The sequence below is a fragment of the Ammospiza nelsoni genome, chromosome Z (genome assembly GCF_027579445.1).
Source record: "Ammospiza nelsoni isolate bAmmNel1 chromosome Z, bAmmNel1.pri, whole genome shotgun sequence".
In the NCBI taxonomy this organism is placed as follows: domain Eukaryota; kingdom Metazoa; phylum Chordata; class Aves; order Passeriformes; family Passerellidae; genus Ammospiza; species Ammospiza nelsoni.
Window position 1 is genome coordinate 54,703,230 of NC_080669.1, and position 27,399 is coordinate 54,730,628.

The following is a 27,399-nucleotide window of genomic DNA, read 5'->3' on the forward strand; positions in this document are numbered from 1 at the left end:
TACAGTCTGGCTCACATCTCTATCCCAGCATTAGGTCTTGTGCTGGACTAAGTTAGTAAAAATGGAGATGAAACTTACTGTTAATTTTCTGGTGTATGCAGGTAAAGTGAAAGTGTGGATAATACAGGACATACAGACTCAGCTCTAGGAGCACAGACTGGTCACAAAGGGGAGTAGGCTCAGGACACTGCAGAATGAAGCATGGAAAATGTCCTTGCCAACATTATCTTCTGATGCCAAAGTGAGGCAGAGCTGTAAGAATTTGAAATTACAGGGAGGTTGGGACTAGATGCGCTTTAAGGTCCCTTCCAACTGTGACATTCTATTATTCTATTATTCTTGACCAGAACCTGGTATTTAGTGTTTAGCTGGCATCACTGATTTGACATAGCAATGACATGGGGAGGAAGGTAACCGTGTCCCTCTCTGTGCTAGCAGGAACACCCACAGGCATCTGTGGCTGATCATGGTTCATCTCTGAGGAGCTCCTTCCCCCAGGTGTTAGTGAGCATTCCATTCCTGCTTCCTTGTCAGCATAGACCAGGCTTATCTCACTGGCTTCTCCTGTGGCCACTTGTCAGGAGCACCAGGGCATCTGTGAACACAAAACCAAAATAGATCACTAGGAAATAATATTTCTGGAGCTGAAAATCACAGCTCTGTTCCAGAATGATACAGGTATCTCAAAATCCTTTGAATTTGATACAGAAGCAAGGATAATACTAGCTTACCTCCCATCTCTACACTTCTGCAGCAATGGAGTATTCAATGGCTTGGAATAAGCTTTCCATCTTTGGAACTTTCCAACAGCACTGGCAAGAATAACTACAAAGTTGTTTTTTTTTTTTTAAATAAATTTTTGATTTGTTGGAATGCATTTTTTGAAACGTATAAAGCTAGAATTGTTTAGCTGAGAACCACACAGCACCCTGTGAAATGAATCATGGTGCAGTGATCATAAGACTGAAAATGTCTGTTCAGTACCTGTGAGCCCTTACCAAGCACACTGAGGATATATGTCAGGGTTTGGCTGTGTTTTCATTTACTGACCTCTGCTGAAGGATGGATCTGTCAGGCAAAGGCCAACAAAACACAGACAGTCTGAATCATTTAACCCCTTTAGAATGTCTCAGAGCAAAAATTGGCAGTCTGAATAGACTGAGACCTGATTTTTCCTCCATTATGTTGCTGCTTTTGTGTCTAACTGCTTATAGTTTTGTTTTCATCTTTGTTCATGAGCACATCGCACTGTGGTTTGAGACTTTTGTGTCAGTCAAGCACCAGAATCTGATTTCAACACCAAAGTTTAGTGGCAAGTTAGGTTTATGAACAGGACATAGATCCAATGTTTGTGAACAGGACATGGATCCAACAACCTAACTCCCATGTAGATTTTACATTTCCCACTGTATCCAATAGAAATCTGGGCTTGCACTCACTACTGCTACCATAGATGGGAAATTGCTGTACTGCTACTGTGGAAAGTTTTGTAAATTTTCAAAGGGACAATTAAGCTTAGGATCAGTTCCTAAGTAGTGAAAAGTGATTTTTAAGGGAGGTGTTGGTAAAATGAGACTAAATGATAATTGAAACTATGTGATGCTTCCCTTCCTTTCTGCATAAGAAATCTAGTTTTTCCTTGTTTTTCCTTCTTTTTTCCTTTTCCTTTTTAGCTGAATGATACTGCCAAGCTGAATAAATATGTGCAACTTTTCCTCTGCCTGACTTTTTTGAAGATGTTGAACCTAGCACACTCTGCCAGGTGGCTGGCTGGGGAGACAAATCACCAGGAAAGCCATTGAAACATCTCTGGAAGAAACTCTTAAAATTGCCAATAGAAAAATCTCTGACAAACATTATGCTGGTGACCCAAAAATAACCAACAACATGTAGTGTGTGCTACAGGGAAAAGTAAATTATATCTGAGTGATACTTGTGGGGTAAGAAGCAAAGTTACAAAGGGGGGACATATATTTAACAATGGTTCCCTTTTCACTGGGGACAAAGCAGTGTCAGACATCTTAGGAGGATGATCATGTTTTAAGTGATTTTAGCGACATTTATGAAAGACTTTATTGCTGTGAAAAAGACTTGTTAAAGCTTTGTGAGCTGGGATTATCTATTAACTTCAGGTATATTTCAATAGCTACAGTGCTCTCCTTAGGCACCACCTGTAGTTTTGGAAGAAAAAGCAGAGCTATTGGGGTCTCAATTATCTGATCCTTTCCAGAAGTCAACCTCTGAGTAGTACAGCATTAACTGCATACTCAAAAGAGCTGTTTGGATCTTGCTTTTTATGCTCTCTGTGCTGAATCCAGAAGAGACAACTGATAAAGGGGTGAAATTACAGGGAGGTTGGGACTAGATAAAGGGGTGAGAATCAATTTATACTAACAATAAAAAATACATTTTGAAATAGAATTATGATAGCACCCTGCTGCTCCAAAGCATTTTCATCGAAGGCTCCCTTAGGTTTGAAAAGCAACCTCTCTTTATTCCTCACCCAATTCCCACGAATGATGTAAGCCAACTGCTCCATTTCATAGGCTGGAAAAGGTTGGAGACAACATTTCCAAGCATGCTTGTGCACTGCAGGTGGCACTGCATGCTGCTCTGGTGAGAAATGGACACACTGACAGCTGCTTCTGGTTTATCCTCCAGGGAGATTCAGGTGAGCCATTAATCTGTGCTGGTCAGTACTGGGGGATTGTTTCTTTTGGAGAAGCATGTGTAAAAATACTAGCACACCTGGAGTTTATAAGTGGCTGACTGAAGAATATATTGACTGGGTAAAAAGAATGAATTCCAGTTACACAGATTCATGAAACAAGAGCATTTTAATAAATATTGTGCTGTGCATTTGAGCTGGATGCTGCTGCTTTAGTGCACCGCCTTTGAAATGTACCTCCCAGCTTTACAGCTTTGCTGACACCACCACAGCTTTTTGTGAACAGTTCAAAGCATCCATATTTGTACAGATAATGCTTTTATTAAGCTTTAGCAGGAAACTTCCTCGTAGAAAACATAATTTGTATTGGATTTCACTCTACTTCTTACTAGGATGGGAAAGTAATCATTGCACCTGGGATAAAGCAACTTTTGTTAACGTGTACTTGCACAAAAATTCAGTTTCAGAATTACAGTGAATAAGAGGTCCGCAGAATGAGAAAAACTAGGACAAAAGCTTAAAAATGTTCAAATATTTATCTGTGATATTACTAAACCACAAATACTTCATTTTACCATTATTCAATGTCTATCTCAATTCAATTTCAAAGAGTTAAAATGTTAAACAGAGAGAAACAGTTTTCCAATTAGTCTTTATTATAAAGATACAAATATAGAGATAAAAAGAATGTCTGTGTTTTTTCCCTAGATTCTTTTTCCTTCCTTTAATTTTTTTTTTTTTTAAATTTTGTGCATGTGTTTTTCTTTTTTTGAGGGGGGGCGGGTGTTGGGTCTGTTGTTTTTTTGTTTGTTTGTTTGTGTTTTGTTTGCTTGATCAAATCAACTAAATCTTCTCCCAGCTTGGTTCATAATCGCATTCATTCGGTTAATAGTTCACTCAAAAAGTATAAATACTGACTGTAATAGATGTAATTGTAGTTCTTTAACACAGCTCCTAACATCTGTCAAAACAAACAGGACTCTGGCTATGGATTTCAACAGACTTCTAATAACAGAAGGACCTGGTGTGTTTCTGAAGAAATCTGTGGTTAGCTTGCTGTACTCCATCACCCTCCAAATATTTTCTCAGTATTTTTTAACTAACAGTTTTGAAGTGACCATCTGCAGAGTTTCTCTGCTTCTGTGCTTATTGCAGTAACACACACCAAGTACTGTAAAATTTGAGATGTTGCAGAGGCATGAATAAATAGCTCCAGAAAAACAATCTACTGGCCTTGATTATTGATCAGGAGCCATGCCACAGTTCTGAGCAGAGCAGAACAAGCTCATAGAGAATATATATGCAGAAAAGAAGCAACCGAACACCACAAAACTGGGTCAGTCATTGACCATAGTGCAATAAAACCTGTCACTGTGGTGTGGGGGGTCTTAGACCCAGTTCTTGCCCAAGGTTGTGGGAAGGAAGATCTTAGAAGATGTCAGTGGGATTTGGCTCAGTACTGGAATACAGAGAAAACTGTGAAAAACTGAGGGAAAAAAGCAAAAGATATATAAAAGTGGAAAGAATAATGTACCATTGTTCTGACTTTATTGCTGGGGGGTCTCAGAGGATGCTGCAACACAAATTAGTCCCTTTTAACTTTGTGAGGTAAATGACTGGAGACTTTTCACACCATGCAGCCCAATGGTGTGCTCAGCTTGGCGAAGGCAAGACTTTCACTCCCTCACTCATGTGAACAGTGGCTGATCTGTCACTGACTGAAAAAAGTGAGTGATAAAATCTGGAAACCATAACACAGCAGGTTCACTACAGTTCAGATGCTGGGCTTCCTGTGTGTGATCTCCTTCAATTGCTTCATTCACATCATCTTTTTTATGTTTATGGGTGATGGAGCACGTGGAAGGGTGTTACTGCTAGGCCTGACTGCTCCTGCCAAGCCCCTGTGGCTCCCCCCCAACCTTTACCAGAGGCCATCTCAGCCCCCAGGGCCAGCAGCCCCTCTCCCAGCATCAAGCAGCAGCCTTGACTCAATTTCTGTCCACCTTGAGGCTTTGCTTCATCCCTGTGTAATAGGAGGGAAGCCTTTGCTAGCTTTGAAACACCAGTGTCTTGAGGGAGTGCCTGCTCTGTGTGTGAGGAGGGGCACTTTGGGCCAGGGAGAGTGGCAGGAGTCCTGCAAAGTGTCCCACAGTTCTGGACTTTGTTAGCACCTCTGCAAACACATGGTGGGAGGATAACTGTTTCTGCAGCCAGAGATGGGCAGAAGAAAGGTCCAAGGAAAGTTCCACGGGTGTCATTTACTGCTAAAAGCACTGCTGGGCTGATTCTCAGAACTGAAATCAAAGCAGGAAAGCCACAGAGAGTAGCTCCATGTATGTTACAGTTTTGCAATGACAGACACCAACAAAGCCTGAAAAAACTAAGCTGGAAACACATTCTTTACCAGATTCAGAAGAGCTAATTTTCAGCAGCTTGTGGCAGAGTTTACTAAACATAATAATACAGCATTTGAAATTCTACTTTTACTCAGTGACAGAAATTTAGTCTTGTCTCTTTGAACCCAACATGCCTTAGCACTAATCTCCAGGTGCCCGTGAGGTGCCCCCTTGGGCAGTACCTCCTAGCTCCTAAACATTGGCTTCTTCTGTCAGACCAGCTCTCCTGTGCCATTTTTGTCCCCACTGGAAATTTATGAGTGGATTAAGGGATCCTGCCTCACGAATCCTTCTGCCCTTGGCCAGGCATATGCTCCTGTCTATGCTCACACTTTTCAGCTTTGTCTCTGCAGAGCTGAGTTCTCTGTCACACTTTGGCCTCTCTATCTGTTTTTACTGAGGTCTTCCAGGTAAGCAATATTTCTTAAGGATTATTTTCTGAGGTCTGCCTTGCTTGTTGCCTGTCACATAGTCATGCCTGGGCACAGAGAGCAGCCCCTAAGGCTGACCAGGCTGTGCAAAGAGCTGACAAGTGGCACTGACAGGTGATGTGTGGCACTGAGCAGAGCACACAGGGCTGACACACAGCCCTTGCCTCTATCTGTAGAGGGCACTGACAGCTCATACACATCACACTGGGGTGCAGAGGCCAGTCAGGTTTGGTCCCCAGGTTCACACTGCTCATGTGCTGGGCAGTAGGGCCTGGTGTTTACAGCTTTACTTTTGGCTGTACATGTAATGCACTGCCTGTTCAATTTTTTGTTACTTATTTTTTTAAACAAGGTTCTACTTCTCAGTACAGAGGGTGTAATTATCTATTGTCAACAACTGTTGTTTCCTGAAAATGTGGTGGTGTGTTTGGAGCATGGACTGCCTCCACAGCTTCTAGTCAAAGCCTTTGTTTTATCTTCTGACCACAGAACTGTCTGCTATCTAGCAAGCTGTAAAAGTAACCTTCCTTTTGGGCAATGCAATCTGGCACCAGGAAGAAACATTTAGAAAATAGAACTAAAACATACAAGCCATCAGATTTTCAAGATAATTTTTTTGGAATACTTGCCAGAAGAATCAGTTCATCATAGTCAGACAAATCACAGCAAGTAATTTTCATATGTCTGCTATATCTTCTAATTACAGATTGCAAATTAAAGAATGTACCATAATCTTCTTATTGACCAGGCAGCTGGTTCAGACACATCTACCCTGGTATGCTTCTAGCTCCACAATCATCTGAAAGAGCTTCTTTTGGATTGACTTCTGCATTTCATAGTTAATGTCTAACAGATTACAAGTAGGTTTAATTTAATCACAATTCAATACAAGATGGCACAGGTTGTTTTCAAAGCAAGGAACCACAGAAAGATAAGCAAAAAAGCCTTTGTTAAAAAAGCCCTTATATAATAATACAATAGGAACTTATATACCTCAGCTACTTACAAAGGTATATATTAAATATATAAACAATAGAGTTTCAGAGACTTAATTCTTCTGAATTATTAATACATTTTTTTGGTAAAAAGCAAGAAAAGTTGCCCTATTAACACATTCTTACAGTGCCTTTATTTCAGCAAAAAAACAAGCCTCTCTGCAGCCATATAGAAAAATCAAGATAGGAATAATTAGAGCAGAAACAATATCAATAAACAAAAAAATTAAATATTACTTTACTCACTCTTAATAATTCCTGTTCTAAAAAGTATATAGGTATGAGTATTTTGTTACCTATTAATTAACAAGTCCAGAAAAGAGCCATGAAGATGATTAGAGGGAAGGAGCCCTTCTCCTGTACTCCAAGAAATACTGAGAGAATTGGGATTGTTCATCCAGGAGAAGACAAGGCTTTGGGGTCACCTTATTGCTGCCTTCCAGTACCTGAAGGGAGCCTGCAAGAAAGATGGGGAGGGACTTGCTACAAGAGCCTGTAGTGACAGGACAAGGGAGAATGGCCTCAAACTGAGAGAGCGTAGGTTTGCATGAGATCTTGGGAAGAAACTCTTTACTCAGAGGATAGTGACTGGATCTGGAACCAGTCGCCCAGAAGTTGTGGTTGCCCTGTCCCTGGAATTACTCAAGGTCAGGTTGGGTGTGGATTTGAGCAATGTGATCCAGTGGAAGGTGTCCCTGTCCACTGCAGGTGAGTGGGAACTGATGATATTTAAGGCCCTTTCCAATCCATATGATTATATGATTCTATGATTTCCATTTAAATGGAAAAATGGTACATGGCTGTTGGTTGAGGTTATCTTGAAGCAATGTAGAGGATCAGTCTGTCTCAAGCAGTTAGGACAGAAACTAAAGCAGATATATTTTTGAGCTGAGAAAGAATACAAAAAAACTGATACCAGAAAAAAGTAGAAATGCTTTGAAAGTAGGTGCATGAAAATAGGATGTACTTTGGCCTAGAATGTGTGCAAAACCTGTGATATATTCAAAGGCAATGGATCACATTGACAGTGACATGGCTTTCACTGATTAAAATATTGGGCATGCACATCCCTTGTCAAAAGCCACAGTCCTGTCTGGGTACGGGTCTTAACAGAGTTTAAGTAACAAATATTTGCACTGAGCTCACAATTATTCTCAGAACTTTGAGCATGCTGGTGGAGGACTGTGGAAAAACTTGCACTTCTCCCTTTCACTGGCGGTTGTGAGAGGTCCTATCTTTCAAAGTGGTCCAGCCAGAACTTGTCAACAAATTCCTCCTACATACAATCCACACCATAATGAAAAGAATAATGTGGAGGCAGCAATTATGCTTGCATCACTGAAGATATTGCACAGACAGAGACAGAGAAGAAACTTGCTGATACTAACGTGTTGTTCATTTTCTTCTGGCAATATTAGGTGGGTTCTAAGCTAGTTTTCTTGGTGTGGGTCTATAATCAAATATAGGAGGGTGAGAATAGGGTGCTGAAAAGGGTGATACAGAGTGCTGTGGTGTGATGCAGATGCAGGGTGCTGTGGTGCTCGTGATTCTAGGTACATCAGCTTCAGAAGCTACCACATTCACAGAGGAGCAGAAATGGATGGCTGAAGTTAATTTGCCCTGTGGAATGAGACTTATGCAGAAACAATCAGTCAGGGAGTGCCACAGTGAGATTTGACAGGGACTGCACGTCAGAGCCCTGAATTATTAAAAAACACCTTACTTTATAACAGACTATTCTGTCTTATGAACAATGATGTTATCGAGCGGTCTTTGCCTCATTGATCAGAAAGATTGAGAGTACCTGAACAACGTGAGAGGACTGCTGGTGGTAAGAAAACACAAAAGCTAGATTGAATTCTAAAGCAATATGTAAATTGTTTTTCTTCCAAACCTCTTATCTTTCCCTTGTTTTTCCTGCATCCAGTTACTGAAGGCAGGGTCACAGTAATTGTTACCCCTTTTGCTACTCATATTTGGGTGACAATTTCCAGAAGAGTTTGTTATTCCACCAGCAGTGCTGGGTTGGGTTTTTCCCTCCTCATGGCGCTTGGTTGCAGTTTAGCCATCCTGGGAAGTGTCTGCCCAGACAAATGCCTCCAGTGACTTGGAAAGGGTTTCCATCTGCACAGCCAGTGGTTTCCAAGTCCTGTTTCAGGCACTTATCTTAAGCAATAGGCAAACAGAAAACCTCCTTCCCTTTATGCTGATTGTTGAAAACGGACTTTTTATTTTTACATCCAATGCTTCATAAATGAAAAAAACCAAACATTTCTAGTTTTATAAAACAGAAAAAGCCACCATAGCCAGCACTGAAGGTACTCTGCCCAGTGCTGGCCCAAGTGGCCTCCTGGGATCCAGGAGGGAACATGCTGTACACCACAGCCAGTGGTGTTGGGGCTGTTTCCTACTGTCAACAAATATCTGCAGCTGACCTCCTCTTTGTTCACTTTGCAGCTTCTTTACAGTCTGGGTGAGATACCAGCACCCAGCCAGTGTTCGCAGTCCAGAACATTATAGCGCAGGAAGAGGATCCATAATACAGTGCAGGGCACAATTAAAACATGGGATTGAGTAGCAGCTATCTGGTTTTAAATAAATCATCTCAGAAAGTGCATCTGATTGTGAACTATTTCAGAAATATTTCTGGCTTAAAAAGCATATTCTATCATGGTCAAGGAAACATCTAAAATAGCTCATGCTCAGTCCATGACAATTCAGAAGACAAAGCAAAAAAAGAAGAATAATGTGCCATTATGGAGATATCACATATTCAGTCTGTCAGATTCACAACTTGTGAATATGAATCCAGCTGGAGCTGGATATACACAGCTCCAGCTCTGTATATTTCACTAATATTTTTTCCCAGGTAGTTTTCTTAAAAAATAAATCTTGTGGGCATTTGGTTAAATGACTGAAAATTACCATCAAGATTTGATCAAATAACGAACATTGATCAATGAATAAAATTTAAAAAAGACTACTTATGTATTATATTTTGTTCTCTCATATAAGCTGAATGTATATGGGGCATATAAATTACCACATTTCTCAGTAAAAATGCAAGGTTGTGTTCTGCACTTGTAGTATTGCTAGCTATTACACCTCTTTAATCAATACACTAAGAAAGCTGAAAATAATGAAATACAAGGCAAAATGGATTTGGAAGTGCTCTTCGTAGGTTTATAGCTTATAATTTTAAGATTTCTAGCAGTTTTGTTTCTTAATGAGACCAAATTTGTCACAGGAAATATGCAGATGTTGCTCATTGCTTTCTGATTAGAGCTTGTTTGCAAACATTCCTTTCCAAATTTTGAGCAAAAAACACACAGCAGAGATGATAAAACATTGAAAGCATCATGTGAAATCCTGACCCAGCTGAAACGAGTGACACAGCCCTTATGTCATTGGGGTCAGCATTCACCCACAATATGTGTGCTCCAGGGAAAAAAAAATATATATATTTGCAAACAGAGCCATATGATCTATGGAACAAAGGAAAAAGGATGTAGGAAACGTGCGTGAAAATCCTTTTGCCACACTGGGGAATCAAATGGTCCTGTGTTAGGTCCCTCCAATTGCATTGTTCTTGGAGACCCTGACTGTGTCTCTTTCCATGGAACATGGAAAAGCCAAGATATTAATTCAGTTTGTTTCCAAACCTGTTCACTGAGGTAGATACTAATTCATACAGCACAGAAATTCCCAAGGACCAGCTGTCAAAAGTCTCCTTTAACGAGGCTTTGCTCCTGTTAATACAAAGTCTCAGAGGCTTCAGCTGGGATAGACAATATGGATGGAGTGTGAGAGCTGTGAACAAGAGAAAGTAATAAAGATGGAATAAAGGAATATAGTCTGCTGAGCTCTTATTTTTAGGGTTCTTTTTGTGTGTGTCACAAGTAAACTTGCACATAGATCAGAGAGAAAGTACAGTGTAATGAAGGAGTAAAAGAGTATAATGAGGACTAAGGCTGAGCCAGAGAGATTGTGTGGCAGAGAGAAGGAAGAATGAAATAGCCACTCATCCCAAGGAAAGAAAGTATGTGTAACACTGGAAAAAAATCTGAAAAAAGGTTCCCATTGGTGTCCCTACTCCTTTCAGACCTTCTCTGGTTCTTCCCTGAAGTTGCGTTACTTAGGAAATGCAGAAGCTCTCCTCTGGCCTTTCTGGGATCACCTAGTTATTCTGGAAAACTTCTATATTTCAAAGACAAGTACTTATGAAATGGAGAGATTTCTCCTAAAAGAAAAATGATGATAGATATAAATTTGATATACTTGCATATCTAAGTCAATTACTTCAAATTGCCTTTCTCTGCCAATGGAAATCATCCTGGCTATATTGCAAAGAATACATGGAAGCATTAGCTTGTGAAAACACATAACCCTAACCTAAACAACTCAACCTTTCACACATATGACTACAGATTTGCTTGTTAGCAGCACACAGAGCACAAGAAGATAACAAGCTTTTAATAGGTTAGTCATTCATTACAGGAAATAGCTACTTAGTCCAGTACAAACTATGTATAAAACATGGCTAAAACATTTGCAGAAATGTTGTAAGACAATAGCATGACTTAACTGCAAGAAAGTTTCAAAAGACATGTTTTAGTTCAGAAAAGTAGAAATCACATTAATACTTAAGATATTATCTGATTTCCATAAAGGTCTATAGAGTTATCAATTTTTTAATCTTAAAAACGGAGATCAGAATTAACTTGAGTTGCAAGGAAGAGTATATTTCCCACCAATCCTAAACTATCTGATTCTAATATCTATATCTAGGAAAACCAAAACAGTGCACTTTCAAATTCTGCACAGGTACCAAGAAAAAATATTTATTCAATTGGAATTTGGCTTAGTTATCAGGGACTCATAGAATTGGAGTATGATTACCATTTGGATCGCATAGAGAAAAGATAAAATCCATACAGTATTTGTGATTTTACTGACTGTTGTGTTACTGTTCATGTCCAAAAAAAACCTGATGAAAATGCTTTTTCAAATCTAATTATTTTATTCTAGTTCTGCAGAGAACTACTGAGAGCAGAGGCTTTGTGACAATAGAGAAATGAGTGCATGTTACATCAGTTAACTATGTCAAACAGTGAAGGATGAAACAGGCACATTTTCTCAGCATTAAAGCCATTTACCCTATGGACACCCGACCCTCTATGCAGAACATGCAAAGAACCATCATTCACATCTTGGAGTTTTTTATTGATAAAGAAACAGAATATCTGAAGATCAGACCGGAAAATATGTTTTTCTGTACGGACAGGTTTTATTTCTGCTTAGGTTTACATTTGACTTATCTGAGGTGATTTAGATTTCTAGAAACAAGAAGTGTCACAAAAGACACACCTCCTGACAAAAGTATTGATAAGGTGTGTGTTTGAAGGCAGAGTTTTGGGCTGTGAGTGGCCAGTCGTATCCAGAGAAGCAGATTTCCTGAAATATAGAAAAGGTATGTGACTTTCTCATACTGTTCTGAAATTCCCTAGTATAGATCTTGGAGGTCTTGGGCACTGAAAGACCTTTCTTGCTCTGGACATGTAGATGTCTTGAAAGCATTTAAAAGTTTTCAGCATAACAGAGTCACAATGTATTTTTTCATCATGTTTCCTCTTTAAATCAACTACATATTTATTGGGTGTGACAAACCCAGACTTTCCCACCATGGAAAAAAAATTTACCCTTATTGCGATGTAGTAGAACTTTTACACCTCTCTGTGACTTCTTTTGCCTCTTGAACACCTTCTCCAAGCTTAGAACTATTTTGCTTATTTGTAACCGAATTGAGAGAAAGCCAGAGATTTACGCTATGCAGATTATTATGGTGATTGCAAAATCACTGGGAATACCTGTTCTGTGAAGAGGCCACACAGGGCAGAGGTCCTGCAGTCAGAGCCAGCCGTGACTGGAGCCCATGGAAGCACAGGACTCTGCTACGTGGGCTCAGCCAGCAGCACAGACCTGACAGGGTGCAGCCCTATTTCAATGGCAAACTCAGAGAGCATAAATCATATGCAGTAATTTTGGCTAGCTGCTCCCAGGCTGAACATGCCACACATTTGCATGTGGACGTATTTGCACGTGGACACACTTTTGCAGTTCTCTAAGGAAGCTGCCGCTGTCATTCCTGAGGCTCTCTGCAGGTAACCCAGCACATCCAGTAATTTCTGCGGTGGCTCCTGCAGTTTGTGCCTACCCAGTTCTCTGCACAGCACCTGGTCTGCCTGGAGAAAGCATGTAAACATCTCTTGCCTTCAGCAAGTAGGAAATGTCCCAAAGCACCTATTTTTACCAGAGTGGAGTTGCTATGCTACAGCTGAAACAAAGGGTAATTAGCAATTCATTGAAAAGATACAAGAAAAGAAAGCATACAAAGGGGAGTCCTTGCCGCTATCTCACTTTCCTGATTCTTATCTCTTACTTCCTATTTCTGGCTTTTTATTTTGGACTTTGCAGCTCAGCTTCCTTTCGGTGTTTCCCTTTGAAATTTTGCTTCTCATATAGCATTGTGCTTACGGCCTTTTGAAGAGGAAGCCTGGGAAAAGGTTGGATTGTTCAGGAATGTGTGGTAACATATTTTTAGTTTAGGGACTGTCTTTTAGAAATGAGCAACAAGGGTCATGCATTAAATATTTTCCTATGTTTAAAGAGATATTAGTTCTTCCTGCTTATCCCAACTTCATACATTCAAAAGACTGGATAGCAACGGTGGCCAGAACACTTAAATTCAGAAGACTGGAGGTGAATGTTTCTCTATCTACAGAGTGAAATGAACAAAGCCTATTAGCTCAGTGAGGATTCTGTGCCCATATACCAGCACAGACTAATAATGAATCATGAAGATTGCTGTTTCATGGGGATATTTAACAGGTGTGGTCATACTTTTCAGAGGGTATAAATGCAACCTCAAGACAGTCCCACTGTTTTAGCTTGATAAATAGATTATTTACAAAAGAAATGCAAAAATGGTTCTCAGAAGTATTCTGCTGGAAACACAACTCACTGATATTAGATTGTTGGTCCCCTGTAAAGCATGGAACCCAAGGGTTGAAACCTTTTCTGCTTCTAGAAGAAGTGCCAAACATTATATATGGTGATGTAATTATGACATAAGCTGGCAAAAAGACAATTTGTGCTGTAAATTTGGAAAAAAAATTAGCCCTGATCTGATCCAGAAGGTCTTCCACCTTTGAAATATGTTTATACCACAAGTTAAATAGTGGTGGCAAATTCTCTGCTGCTGATGACTGGGGAAGCTTCATTAATTCCCTTTGCATCTATTTTCATGGAAGAGCTTAGTTCAGGGTTTTATAGGATTAAACTTTTCACTGAAAAGGAGAACTTAATGGATTCAACAGGTAAAACAACAGAGAAACATTAAAACCAAAGAGAGTGACACTGGATTTATTTCACTATTTAATCAATGGACAGTGTGGAAGATCATAGTATCCTTATTTCCTCCATGATACTCATATATAATCCAGATATTTATCCGTTCATATTGTTTTATTCCATTACATGTATTTTTTTAATCCATTGTAATAATTTACTTTGGCCTCTAGCTCCAAGCATAGGATACAGTTTCCATCTTATTCCAAATAATATTGGCTAGTTGCTAGGGGAGTGTGCTGATTCCTTTTACGATTTCTTTTCCTCACCACATCTGTGTGTAATTGTTTTATTTATCATCTCTCTAGGACATTTTTCCTGTGAGAAGCCCAATTGTAACATATAGCCCTTCAAGATCTCATTTGGTGTTTTAGACAAGGAGCATTTCCTATAAATATTTACAGAATAGGATTTTACCAGCTGGTAGTTAATACCAGGCATAAATGTCTAAGTATATGTGTGGATGGGTCTGCACACTACACATCATCTCTTATCTCCTCTGAGAGAGCAAGCAGGTATGAGTTTGAAGTGCAGGTGTGAATTAACTTAATTCACTTAACTGCTCCTTACTGCTGCAGACCTGTGATGCACCAAGTGTGCAAAGCTCTTTTTTGGACTATTTCACCATTAGGAGCAGGTCTGGCCTGGGTATTGAGAGGGTTGTTGGCCTTAGCTGTGTTCCCTGATTCCAGGTTGAACGTTTAGCATCTCTCACCCACATGAGGGACTGCCCTATGGGATTTACGCTGGCTCCTCAGCCCCACGGGTTATAGCCTGACCTATAAATATAAAACAATGTCAGTTTTAGTAGATTCTATGCCAGCAGACATGGACAGTGGTTCACACTATTCTGCTGACCTGAGAACCATGGAAGAAATATTGGGTTGGTTTTTTTAAACAGAATTTTGCAATAGTCCAGTTGTGATGAGGTCAGCGGTAGGACATAAATTTCTGATTGATCTCCTCATTGTAACCTTAAACTTGCGTTTCTCCTCTGGTTTTGGCTGCAATTTTCATTTCCATCTTTGGAGTGCTCTTTTCACCTCTTAGAGGATAGTTGCTTTGCATTTTGAAGATAAAGCTGTCTACTGCTAATTGAACTAATTGGTGTCATCTCATGCTTACCAATAGTACTGCCTTGGTTTACATGAGACCTCAACCTAACTCTTTAATTTTTTATTTCTTTTTTTTTACATTGACTTTTGACAAGTGCCAAACATACTAGGCCAGTCAGAAACACCTTAAAAAGTGTTCTTATGAGGGAGAGACAGAAGAGTTAAGCATTTTGGTTTTGGGTTTATCAATTCACATTTGCGTTAATGAAGAAAAGGCTTTCTTGGTCTCCTGTGTTTCTAGTCTAGTCCTTCATTTTATTTGGCAGCCTACTAGCAGTGTCCTTAGCCCACTTAAGACACAAGACTCCCAAGTGACAAGGTGGTCATACTCAGTTCAGTTTGCTTTGTTCCCACTAACTTCACTGGCAACAACTTTTGGTATTCAGAGGTTTATTTATGGCTAGCTTTATTCCTCTTTTCCTTTCCTGTAGATTTTTTTTAATGCAGAAATTTTCATCTCTCCAGTGGCTCATCAGTTTCACTGGACTCCACTTGTTTGCTGTTTCTTGTCAAGGCTCTGGCAGGATAAAGTAAGTCTAAGAGAGGAGACAGGGAAAGCTGAGATTTGTTTTCTGTTTATTTACATTAGCTTCATTGAAGAGCAGCATCAGAGCATCCCACAGAGTTTGTCAGAATAGAAGTGGTGTAGAGGGAGAAGAATCAGCCCCCTGGATCCATGTTAACGCTGTGCAGACAGTGCTGATGATGGATGGGGATTTCCCCGTTGCTTGTGAAGTTGGGGCGGCTCATTGCTCATTCTCCTGAACTTCCTGTGGAAGATCCCACAAAATGATGTTTTTTTTCTGACCAGTTTTTAGTTCTAGCAGTAATCTTTGAGTGAAATGTTTAATTCACCTCCACTTAAATACTGATTAGAAAGTACTGTTTCAATGTAATCAGGAAAAACTACTGAAAAATCTGAGCTTGGCTATTGAATGACATGATCTCATTTAATTCCCCAAAATAACCATCCACATCCCCTAAAAGAGTATGGCAAAGGTTTATTCAATTAAAGATTATTCTTTCAGCAGTGAGATGATTCAGTGTGATTTTCTTCTGGCCATGCATGCCGTGATAGCCAGGCAGAGCTCTCCTGTCAGCAGTGTGCCCAGCGTCAGAGCAATCCCTGTCCTGCAGGAAGGTATGCAACCTCCTCGGGGTTGATTGTTTTTTTACTTTTTTTTTTTACTCTTGGCAGACGTCCTTGAGCATTTGAAACGGATGTGAGAGAGTTTTTAGTCCTCATGCAAAACAACCAACTAAACATAACAGATTACATCAGCTCAGGCTTTTCAATTCCTGGATGGCAGCAGAGTGCTAATCCAACCTTCATCCTGGATTTCATAAACTGAAACAAGGGAGGCTGGCAGGAGCAGCGCTGCCGGATTGAGGAAGCTGACGACGGTGCAACATGTGGGCAACACACTTTATAAAGCTCATAAACTTGTAGGCTGATGTGTGCAGCTACCACTTTGGATTCTGTACCGCTGCTTCCCTCGGCAAGAGGCACCAGCAGGCTGAGCACTGAGACCTGCTCTCTGGGATGGAGCATTTACCCCTGCAAGACATGAAGGGCTTCCTGTTCCTCACCCTCCTCCTGCTGCCCGTGCCTGCTGGAGCTGCCTGGAGTGCGAAATATGCAGTAGATTGCCCTGATCCCTGTGACAGTAACGCATGCAAAAGCACCGCGCGCTGCAAGCGAACGGTGCTGGATGACTGTGGCTGCTGCAGAGTGTGTGCAGCTGCACTGGGGGAGACTTGCTATCGTACTGTCTCAGGTATGGATGGTGTCAAGTGTGGCCCTGGGCTGAAGTGCCAGTTTTACACTGAGGAGGATGACTTTGGTGATGAATTTGGTATCTGCAAAGGTAATGATGTTCACTTTGTATGTACCCACTGTGGCAATCTGACAGCAACATACATGCAGAGTTTGCTTCTTGCTTGAAAGGAGTAAAATGAGATTTTTACAGCTCATCCCTTAGCCAAGGAAAAATGGAAAAAATACTTGCTGTCATTAGAAGGCATTACATGTACTGGGGCAGGTTTATTAATGTGATGATATTGTTTACATATTACCTGGGGACATGTGTAAGGAAATACCGACAGGGTGTACTTGGAGATGAGATTTTTGACTGGAGCTTGAGACACGCAGGCACTAGTCCTGTTCTTTCTGTTGATTTGGTGGGTGGCTCTCTATAAATTATAAAAACTTTCATCCTGCAAGTCCAACCTTGTCACAGGGTCCCCGTGGCAGCTGCACACTCCTGGGGGTGATGCTCCCTCTGGCACTGCCGGCTGCCTGCCCAGTGACCAGGTACTCACGCTGGGGTCTGGGGGGTGGAGAAGGCAGCACAGCCTGAGTGCCTGGAGACTTTGTCCTGTTTAATTTAGTCCTGCCTTTGAGGTGCTCAGTCATCCTAGGGATGTGGTCAGGGGAGGCAAACAGAAACCCTCCTGCCTGAAGGATGGCAATAACAGAGCAGAAGCTGACTGTGAGATGAGCAGACAGGCACTGCGTTCAGTTTATTCCAGGTATGTTGCATGCTGATTTCTTTAGTCAGAAGCTATAATCACACTTTTCTTTTAGGAGCTATTCTCACTCCATTTAAACAGGCCAATCTTTACAGGGTGACAATGTATTCTATTTGTAAGATGCAGGGTGAATTTTTTAAAAAATAAACTATTTTTAAAAGAGAGTTTGCAAAGCATTAGTGCAGTGGGTCTTGCTGTGTTTGTGTACCACTTCAGTAAGTAGATACAGATAAGCCTTAGAATAACTTCCTTAAAAGTGGGAATAACTTGGCAGTTAAATATCAGGAGTATTAACAGACTTAGTTAAAGTAATGACTTAGGACCTGATGCTGCAAAAATCACTTCGGTTGATTCACATACAGCACACACTTATTTACCTTATTTAAAATAAACTCATGTGCATGGTTGAGTGTGAAACCCAAAACTTTATTGCAAATGAGTAGAACTTACACATAAAGATTATATCTTTGGTGCACTCACCAGGAAAATATTTTACTGAGATAATTGACTGATCTTCAGTTTATTAAAAATCACAGTGCGAGATACTGCCTATAATTCCATTAACAATTGTTTTGAATTAGTGTGTACTTTTCACTTTCCTCATAGGAATTTCTTAGCAATAGCACCCTTTGAATGGGAAAAAAGAAATATTATGGGAGTTGAGATCTGAATCCCCACAGCTGAATCTTGGGTGCTCTGTAGAAAATGCAAAATCAAATGTTTGGGTTTTTTTCCCAATCGTTCAGTGGAAAAACTCTCATTAATTTCAGTAAAGTCATATCTTGGCTTCAAATTTAAATTGTTGCTTACAGTTTCTATTCCCCATATATTTATTTCCACTAAATATTATAGGTGTAATTTTGAATTCTTTTTCTTTCTTTGTCTCAGCTCTGAGATAGTACAGTCTCTCCTTGGAGTCAGATATTGTTATTTTATATATCCATGTGCAGCTATGATACCAGGTCACTCACTCATTTTAATAACTTCCATGTTTGTAATAACTGACAGATGCAGGATGGCTAAATTCTCCCTGGCTTCCTGTTGCCAATTTACTTTGAAGTTCTGCAAAAATTATCTGAACTCTCTGTTTTTCAACTTCTTGTTTTAAAAATGGGCCGTATATATTCCAGAACAAATTTTTGGGATACTTTTATTATTATTAGGACAGTGCATTGTGCTATTATCAATAGCAATGTCATTACAGCCCAAAGCAAAATACTTTTTGGTGCCCTTGCTTCTATTAAACCACTGGGAGCTATCTGCAATTTATTTAGGAGCAGAATCCTATTAAACAAAAAACTTCTAAATTACAAATTTACTCAGTTGTCAGTGTCAAGAAATGTAAAAAGCAGCACCAATGTCAAGGTTATTCCATACAGAGCCAAGTGCTTTGGGCTCAGACTTGTTTCTATGTTGTTGTGCGCATCTCTGCATCACACTTCTCCAGGCTGAGCACCTGTAAAAGGCAGATTGATGCTCCATTTAGTGTGTACTCTTTGCTTGTCTCCCAGGGAGGGTATGCACACAAGAACAGCTCTGCTTGGGTGGGATTTTGCGTTTGTTTTATGTGGACAAGCAGCAGATCGAAGAGTCATTCTTGGGAAAGGGAGTGCGCTGAGGGCTAGGAAGAATAATTTTCTTCCTAGTCCTCAGGAAGAATAATTAAGTTATAGTGTAGCCAACATTTTACAATTCTCTCTGTATGAAATGGATTTATGGATTTATTCTTATAAATCCATAAATCCATTTGATACACAGAGAATTGTAAAATGTTGGCTACACTATAACTGTATAATGGTAGTGCAATAGCTTGATTTTCATATTACCTAGGCTGTATGGCAAAGCTAAAAGTTTGCATTTCACTCAAGAGGAGACTGAACAAACTGAAAAGGTGATTTTATTGTGGGGTGTTATATACAAAGAAACTATGTCTGGATAGAAGGTCTCATAGCTGAAAAGGAGAGACAAAATGAGGGGAGAGGTATTATTTGTGCTTACTATGGCCACCCTCCTTATGAGTTTTGTGGAGGCTTGGGCTAGATGGTTCCTTGGTCCAGCCCTGAATCCTTCATCTGCCCTTAGGAGGTGAATCAGAAGCTCTCCAGACCTTGCCATTTAAGGTGACCATGTACCTTGGGTTGGCAAGGACAGTCTGAACATAAAAGCCTTTCTCCTGGGATATCTCAAACCTCTCCTGGGAATGATCACCTGTTTGTGGGTTTGGAAAGGACGTGTTAGACATGGATTTTCCCAGTCTCAGCCTCTTCAGCAATAATTTTAGGAAGGTATCCTATTCAACAGCAATGCAGATGAAGACAAGGGCCATAGCCCCTACTTTAAACCCTCTGGGAAGTTATATGGCACAGCATGTGATATGTGTCAGCTATGGGATAGGGAAAATCTTCTGTTCCTGACTTAATTTTCTTTGGAAAACATTTGTTCCCATCCTAGCAACTGCTTTGTAGTGCTCCTCCCCAAGCTTGCTCAGGGATGTGAGGTTTGAATAGGGGCATTATGTGCCCAGATGCAGCATAACCAGGGAGCTGCCTTAGTGCCAGAGATCCCTTTAGACCATCCACACTCTTCAGGCTGGAGATGCAGGTGAGCTGTCTGCCATGGGAAGGCAGAACCTGGCTGTCTGAGAAGGTGTTGGGTGGGAGGCTATTCCCGAGGACCCAGTAGCATCTCCAGGTGGATGGTGAGTTTGCTGGATAGCTCCTCGTGGTCAGGCTGCATCCTCCTCCCAGGCTGCTGGCCCAGGCCACAGCAGCCCCGCACCAGCATCGGACTGCAGCTCTAAATATCAATGGTCATCAAAGTCAGATAATATCACAGTGAACCACACAGTGAGTTCAGGGAACTTCTGGAGTCATCTTCCCTTCTAAATTCAGTGCTAGCCCTTTAACTAAATCATCTATAATTATATACCTACATATTCATGCTGCCTTTAACTAAGGCAATGTAATGTAAGAATGCACTTAAATCTAAGAGTGTTTCAGAGAAGGATTACCAGTAGCACATTGTATAAATAAGTTACAGGAAATGTAATGATGTATGTAAAGTGTGTCAAGATTTGTTAGTACTAGAAGATATTGTAAAAAAAAAGTCAGCATGCTGAAATCCTGTGGCTAAGGTCTAGCTGACCTCCACTCAAAGGTTTTCCACTTTCAAGCAGACCAGCTATTAAGATAGCAGCTGACTTGGATCACTGAAAACTGCTTTGCTATATTTTTTTTTCCAGAGTGTCCCTATGGTAGCTATGGAATGGAATGCAGGAAAACCTGCAACTGTCCCTCTGGCATCTGTGACAGAGTAACAGGGAAGTGTCTGAAGTTCCCGTTTTTTCAACTGTCTGCTTCAAAGCCTCCAAATCGACGAAAAATATCTTCACACACAGGTGAGACTTTGTGGGACAGATGATTTTGGCAGAAAACACCTTGCACATGATCTACTACCACTCTGTGTATGAGTGGTGGGTACTTTGGTGGAGCTATGAAAACGATTAATAACATAAGGTAGGTTTATTTTTCCTATTCCTTAACATGCGGCAAGGAATTAGGAGAGCCGCAACATATGCTAGAAACATTTTAAAATATTTTGCAACTGTGCTAGCAGTGCCTCACCTGTGCAGCAGGAGGCTGTGCTAGGGTTTGCATGTCAGTTCAGGATTTCACTACATTGCATTTACTAGTGTTAGCTAATGCATAGTAAAACCAGAATTTCATTTTCCCCATGAGGACAGAGCTTTATATGTTTTCAGTTGTCAGTGAAAGGTTTTATTAAATGTTTTATTGTAGTCATTTGTCACAGTATCATTGGAATAATTTATTTCCTTTACATTTGTGTCTGAAGCTTGTAATAGATCTGTCCAGAATTTAATTTTTAAAATTAAAAAAAAAAAAAAAGGAAAAAAAGGAAAAAGGGAGTGTGACAAGCTGGAGTGTTTTTGATGCACCAAGGAAAGATCACTGAAGCTTTTAGAGGTGGGATTAAAATTTTTCCCCCTTTTCCCCACCTGATGATACTAAGGTATGTTTGACTGAACAATGCTTACTCTAAATATAAAGAGAAACCAAAATAAATGCAAATGTGTAGAAGTCAGAAAACCTCCCCAGAGATTTGATTCTAGGTCTACTGGGATCTTTTGTAGGGTTTCACTAAAGATTTTTGGATTTCATTTCTTCTCCAACTGCAGCTTGTGTGCAATATTTAATTTTCTTCTGTTATATTAAACTGTGTAGAGTTTTCTGTCTTAATACAAGATTTATCTTTGTCTCTTTCTCTGCTCAGAGAAAGTTAGATAGAAGCAAAGTTCTGCAGCTTATATCGCATTTAAAATAATCTCAAAAAAACCTCTTACAAGATCAATCAGCTCTGATATTTTTGTATTTTTCAGCATGATTGTGCTCTTTTGTCTTTCCTTCTTCTATTTATTACTGAGGGTGTCAAAATAATGAGTGTGCTTGCTTTTTTCTGTATCTAGCCTATATTCCAAACCTTCCCAGACAGCCCATTTGCATAATTTCCTCCTCCCCTTTTCTCTTCCCCACTTGCCTTTGGTCCCAGATTTTCTGCTGCCTCAATGTTTAACTGCTTGACATACCCCAGCCAGGACGAGATATCCACTGCATGGAAACAAACAGTGTTATTTACCCTTGCAAAATTTCCCAATTACTTCTGTCCTCAGAGGTCTGTCACTGTTAGCAGATCAGGGACACTATGAGTAGTACTGCATGGGGTGGTCACACAGGGTTTCATGTGAAAGGGGTCTTCAGAAGTAACTATAGCATCTAAGTGATCATCAGTGAATTAAAACAGCTGTAAATGCTTCTGTGCTTTAAACAGGCAAGTTTCTGACCCATATGTTTTATACAAAACACTATGTCTATGCCTACATATGCCTAACAAACTTAAAGGTGTCAGAGGTGCTGTATATTGCAATTTTACTCCTTTCACGGTCAGACAAGAGGGCAGTGGACAGCACACTGTGTCCCCAGCCAGCAAGCTGTGCCAAACAACCCCAGTGACAGCTTAGGAATCAGCCTCAGCCAGGGACTGTTTCCAGTTGACAAACTGAGTATCTTTTACCTATTTTTGGAGAGTAAGAGAGTTTAGTGGCACACACCAGGCTATTCCATGCCAGCTGGCCTCAGTCAGAGAATAGCTGCAAGGGAGTTTAATTTACTGCTGTAGTTATTGAGGATGTGTTGCTTGGTTCTGTGTCACACTGGAGTGAGTGTTACAGTCAGAACTGGAAACTGAAGTCAACTCATCAGCCTTATGCTTGAACTATTAGAAAACAGATATGACTTGTGCCTTAATTTGGTAGAAATTTTGCAGCTAGGTAATTGGAGGTAATTTACTGAGTTTTCTGCAAACATACCAGTTAAGGATTTTCTGAAGTATTCATAAACCAGCAACAATGCTGCAGGATAATATTTTAAAGCTCTTGTGTTCATGAAATCCACCTTAATTTTTGTGTTTTTTTTCAGATAGTGACATGGCATCAGGGGATGGAAATTCTGTAAAAGAGGAATTCGTTAAAGAGAAAGTTATTCGCTCTCCAGTAATGAAATGGCTAAATCCTCGCTGATATTTACTTACACTTGTAAGACTTTCAAGTGAATGCATTTCTCACAGATTATTGAATATGCAACAACACACTTTAAGTAAACAAAGTAGATCTATAATGTATGAATATGTAATCTCTGAAGCTCGAATGTGACCTGTTTTTAATGAAAAAAAGTTTACTTAAAAATAGACTGTACAGTGTATATGACTTTTGATATTTGTTTTGATAAGTATTTGAACAGAGAAATGTATTGTGGCTTTTTGAATGTATAGTAATACTGAAAACCCAACATGATCATTCAAATAGTGCCAGAGGCTGACTCTTGCCAACCTGATGCTGGAAAAGGTCTCACTGAATGAAGGGGACTGTTTGGGTGAGTGATACTATTGATGTGGAACCATTGTGAAAGAAACACATATAAGCAACACCTCAGATGGAAGGAACACCCCTGTGCAATAATAATAATGACAGCAAAAGCACAACGGGGTAAATTAAATAAACGAACAAAAGTTGTTAAAAATTTTCTAGTTTTTGGAAGTTTGGTGACAATTCCTGAGAGACAAATATGCCTTTCTTCAGAGAGAAAACATCCAGCACTTCAGTTTATACATTGTGAATAACTTAGGCAAGACACTGCAGACATATTTTGTATTTAGTTGAATTTCTAAAGTTAAGTTTTGTACAGAAAAACAGCAGATTGGTAAATTCTACCAATTTGTAGAAGGGGATCTGAAACAAAAGAAGCTGCTTATCATTATTTAAGTATATATGTTTCTATAAACCAGCTAGTTGGTGTCATTAAGGCAATATCTGCATTTTTTCTGGAAGAATGGTGAGAGGCCAGCAAAGGGACCTTCATGCTTTCCATCTTCACTGCTGGCTATGGCCCAGATGTGACTCACAGGGCGTTTATTTGAACCAGGGAAGTCTTGAACCCTCAGCAAGTGATAGTGCGGCCACAGACTACCGTATTTTGGTACCCAGTCCTTTGTTTCTCAATTGCATGAGCAAGGGATCCCATTTCAGCCAGGAGAAAAACTTACACGTGTTAGAGCGCTACAGGAATGGGCAGCCCCTCATTCAGCCTAAGCTGGATGATATTTGCGTAAGTTAAAAAATCACCACCAAGAAAGGCTTGCTAATATGCCTGAAAACGACCAGATCCACAGATAATAAAAATTGATGTTGCTGTGTCAGAGTGAGCCTGGATGCCATGAGTTTAGGAAGAGCCTTGTAACACAGGGCACTCTCTTTGGAAGTGTGGCTTGATTTTAACATTTCCTTTGAAATCAACCTGAGCTGTGACAATGACTGCAGTGAAAGAAAGAACACACAGTACAACAGCCAGAGTTTAGTTCAGGATCTAAAAGCATGCTTTCAAAACTATGAACAACAGAAAGTTGGATGCCTTTAAAGAGATCCAAAGTCAACATCTGTGAAAGTAGGATGCTTTCACCTGGGAAAGCAGGCATGAATCCTGCTGATCTGGAACAAGAGGATGATGACAGCAGTAGACATCCAAATGTCACGATGAAAGTGCAGATTCTCTTGCCATGATAATTGGAGACATACAAACATAAATCTCAAACTAGCATAACACCACATTTTAACCCGTATTGAATGTTAGGGTCTGAGAGGGAATAATGTTTTCTTGGGCTATTTACTAGCAAGTGAATTGATTCTAATCTACTGATATCAAAAGTAATTTTTTTCTTGATTTCAGTGAGAGCAGGATCAAACCCTTGGTCTTCCAGCAGACTGATGAGAAATATTTAAAGAATGTACTAAATACTGCATACATTATTAATATTTTGCAACAGTGTCATAAATGACATTATGAGTTCTTGGATGTAAATCTAATAAGTCAGTTGGTTTTAAAGAGTGTAATATTATTATTGTACAATAAAAAACTCACAAAAAATAACAACTGAAAGCATCACTGTCTATTGTGTCTATTTGTCAAGAGTAAGCCTGCTGGTGATGGTACAGCCATGCCACATGCAGGTTAGGTATGCTTTTGGTCTCAAATCCACAGAAACTGTTCCATGACATCTGCATCTATTTCAGCAAATTTCTGGGACCGTTCATGATTGCAGAAAATAACTGGTGTCCCACATCCACCACTTCAACCACCTTCAAAACAAGGTGGCTGGATCCTAGCTGCCTACTTGGAGCAGCCACTCTTTGGCCAATTCCAGTCAGGAAGGATTTGGAAGCTGTCTTTTCTTGTTGGCCTGGCCATTGTTATGCCAGGGACTATGTAGCTCTGGAGCAGAGCCTGTAACTCCTTGATGCTCTTTCATTTTTCATAGAGGAATAACCTGTGAATCCACAACTGGCAAGTCAGGAGAAAGGAGGAGATGGAGAGGAATGCCTTGAAAACATTTTTTGGATGATTTTTACTCTTTTTCATCAAATTTATAAAATGCTTTTGTATCTCTTTAGTTGCTTCAGTGATAGTTTGTTACACACAGAATAGATTTCAAGATGAAATTAGAGTCTTTCATCCTTTTATTTTATCCTTTATCCATTGAAAAATTTATCTGTTGTTACCAGTGACAATGGGACTACACCAGGATGAGAAATAATGGAAATTATCATAGAGACATAGAATAGTAGAATTGTTTAGGTTGGAAAAGACCTTTAAGACTGTTTGAGTCCAACTGTTAACCTGACACTGCCAAATCCACTACTACTCCTGAAGTAAAAGCAGTGAAATTGTTCATCACAGAATGTGGTCCTGTCATCTAGTATTTATTTTGGTTTTAGTGGGATCATACATTACTTACAGTATGAACATGTTTGGCAAATAGGCCTCATTTTTGGAAGGTAGCTGTTACTTTCTCAGCTGCTGAACTGTAAGCTACATAATATATGCAAAGACTCTCATTTTTTATCTAATGTGTGATGACACTGATAAGAACTGTGCTTTAATGCAGTTTGTATTACAGTCTCTATTACAGGGTGTTGCAGACACCATTACAGTTCAAACAATATATAATCAAATGTTTTAGAGCAGTGTCTGAAATACATGGAATCAAAAAGTCTAAAATATATTCAAATGTATTTCACCCACAATTCAAATAATATGTAAGAAATATATTTCCAGTGTAAATAAATTTTAATGAAAAACAGCCTTATCAATATCAACTATGAGAAACATCTCTAATGTACCCTAATGTATGATTTCATGATATAAAGCATTCACACTTGTATTGTGAGATTTATCACTACAGCGTGATTAACAATAGGAATTTGCCACTCTAACCTGCTAGGACAAAGATATTGGAGCAAACACATCAAAGTATATATTTTAAATGAAAATATATGTACATGCTTGCTACCTATTTAAATGGACTGTCAGGTCACAGCAGCACTTTGAAAATATTTCCTGACACCTGCAAAATTGGTAAATATTTCCTGTTCTTGTTGTGTCTGCCAAAAATAGTATTTTCACAAATTGGACAGATAACTTCACAAACATCATGATTTTCACTTTGGCCTGTATAAATATGGTATTCACAAGGGTTTGTCACTGTCCAAGGAAACTGTGGCTGACAAACCGATATGTTCAGGCTTTTTTTCTCTTCCAAAAGTGGCACCATCTATCTTCTGGGTGGCCAGAAACCACGCACAACTCAACTACTTGGCTTAATTATTTCAGGATGGGTGAGTTAATGACCAAATAGGTGTTAAAACAGCAAGACATGCAAATGCTGAAGTATTCCTTGCCCTCTCCTTGGCAGCAGCCAATGCACACCTGTACATGTGCTGAGTACCTCAGTCATGGTTGGGTGGGTGTGCGGCACCCATGCCTGGGGAGACTGGCTGTTCTGCAGGCACCAGTGGAGATCCAGCCACAGTTCTGGCAGCCCCACGTCCCCTGAGCTGCCTTCCTGGTCCCACAAAATGCTCTGTGTAAATAAACAAACTTGTGTTTAGATGAAGAGAAAGATGGAGATTTCCTTTAACTTTATTAGTACATGGTGTTCCTAATCCTCCCTGATCCTCTTCCATTCACTCTGCTTCCAAAGTGGTTGGATCTCAGATTCATGTGCTTGATCCCTTCCTACTTCTGAAAGCTATTAAGAAAAAAACTCAATTGAAATTAAGGGCAGCAGTTGATTGATTATGCATGAGCTTATCTTCACTATTCTAAAGAGACAGACTAATTCTTCAAAAAGTTACATAATCGATGCAGTTTTTCTGCTCTGCAAACACTGAGCCTAACTAAAGTGATTTATGATAAACTGAAACAACAGAAATCCTATGAACATTACTTG

The 27,399-nt window shown here is 39.8% G+C and overlaps 1 protein-coding gene across 1 annotated transcript; it reads left to right on the top strand.

The window, feature by feature from the left end:
- Positions 1–16,411: 16,411 nt before the first annotated feature.
- On the top strand, positions 16,412–25,049 carry ESM1 (endothelial cell specific molecule 1). Its single transcript, XM_059493029.1, has 3 exons — positions 16,412–16,880; positions 20,786–20,941; positions 23,037–25,049. Exons 1-3 carry the CDS (start codon positions 16,556–16,558, stop codon positions 23,135–23,137), a joined length of 582 nt encoding a protein of 193 aa, XP_059349012.1. The 5' UTR covers positions 16,412–16,555; the 3' UTR covers positions 23,138–25,049.
- The last annotated feature ends 2,350 nt before the right edge of the window (positions 25,050–27,399 follow it).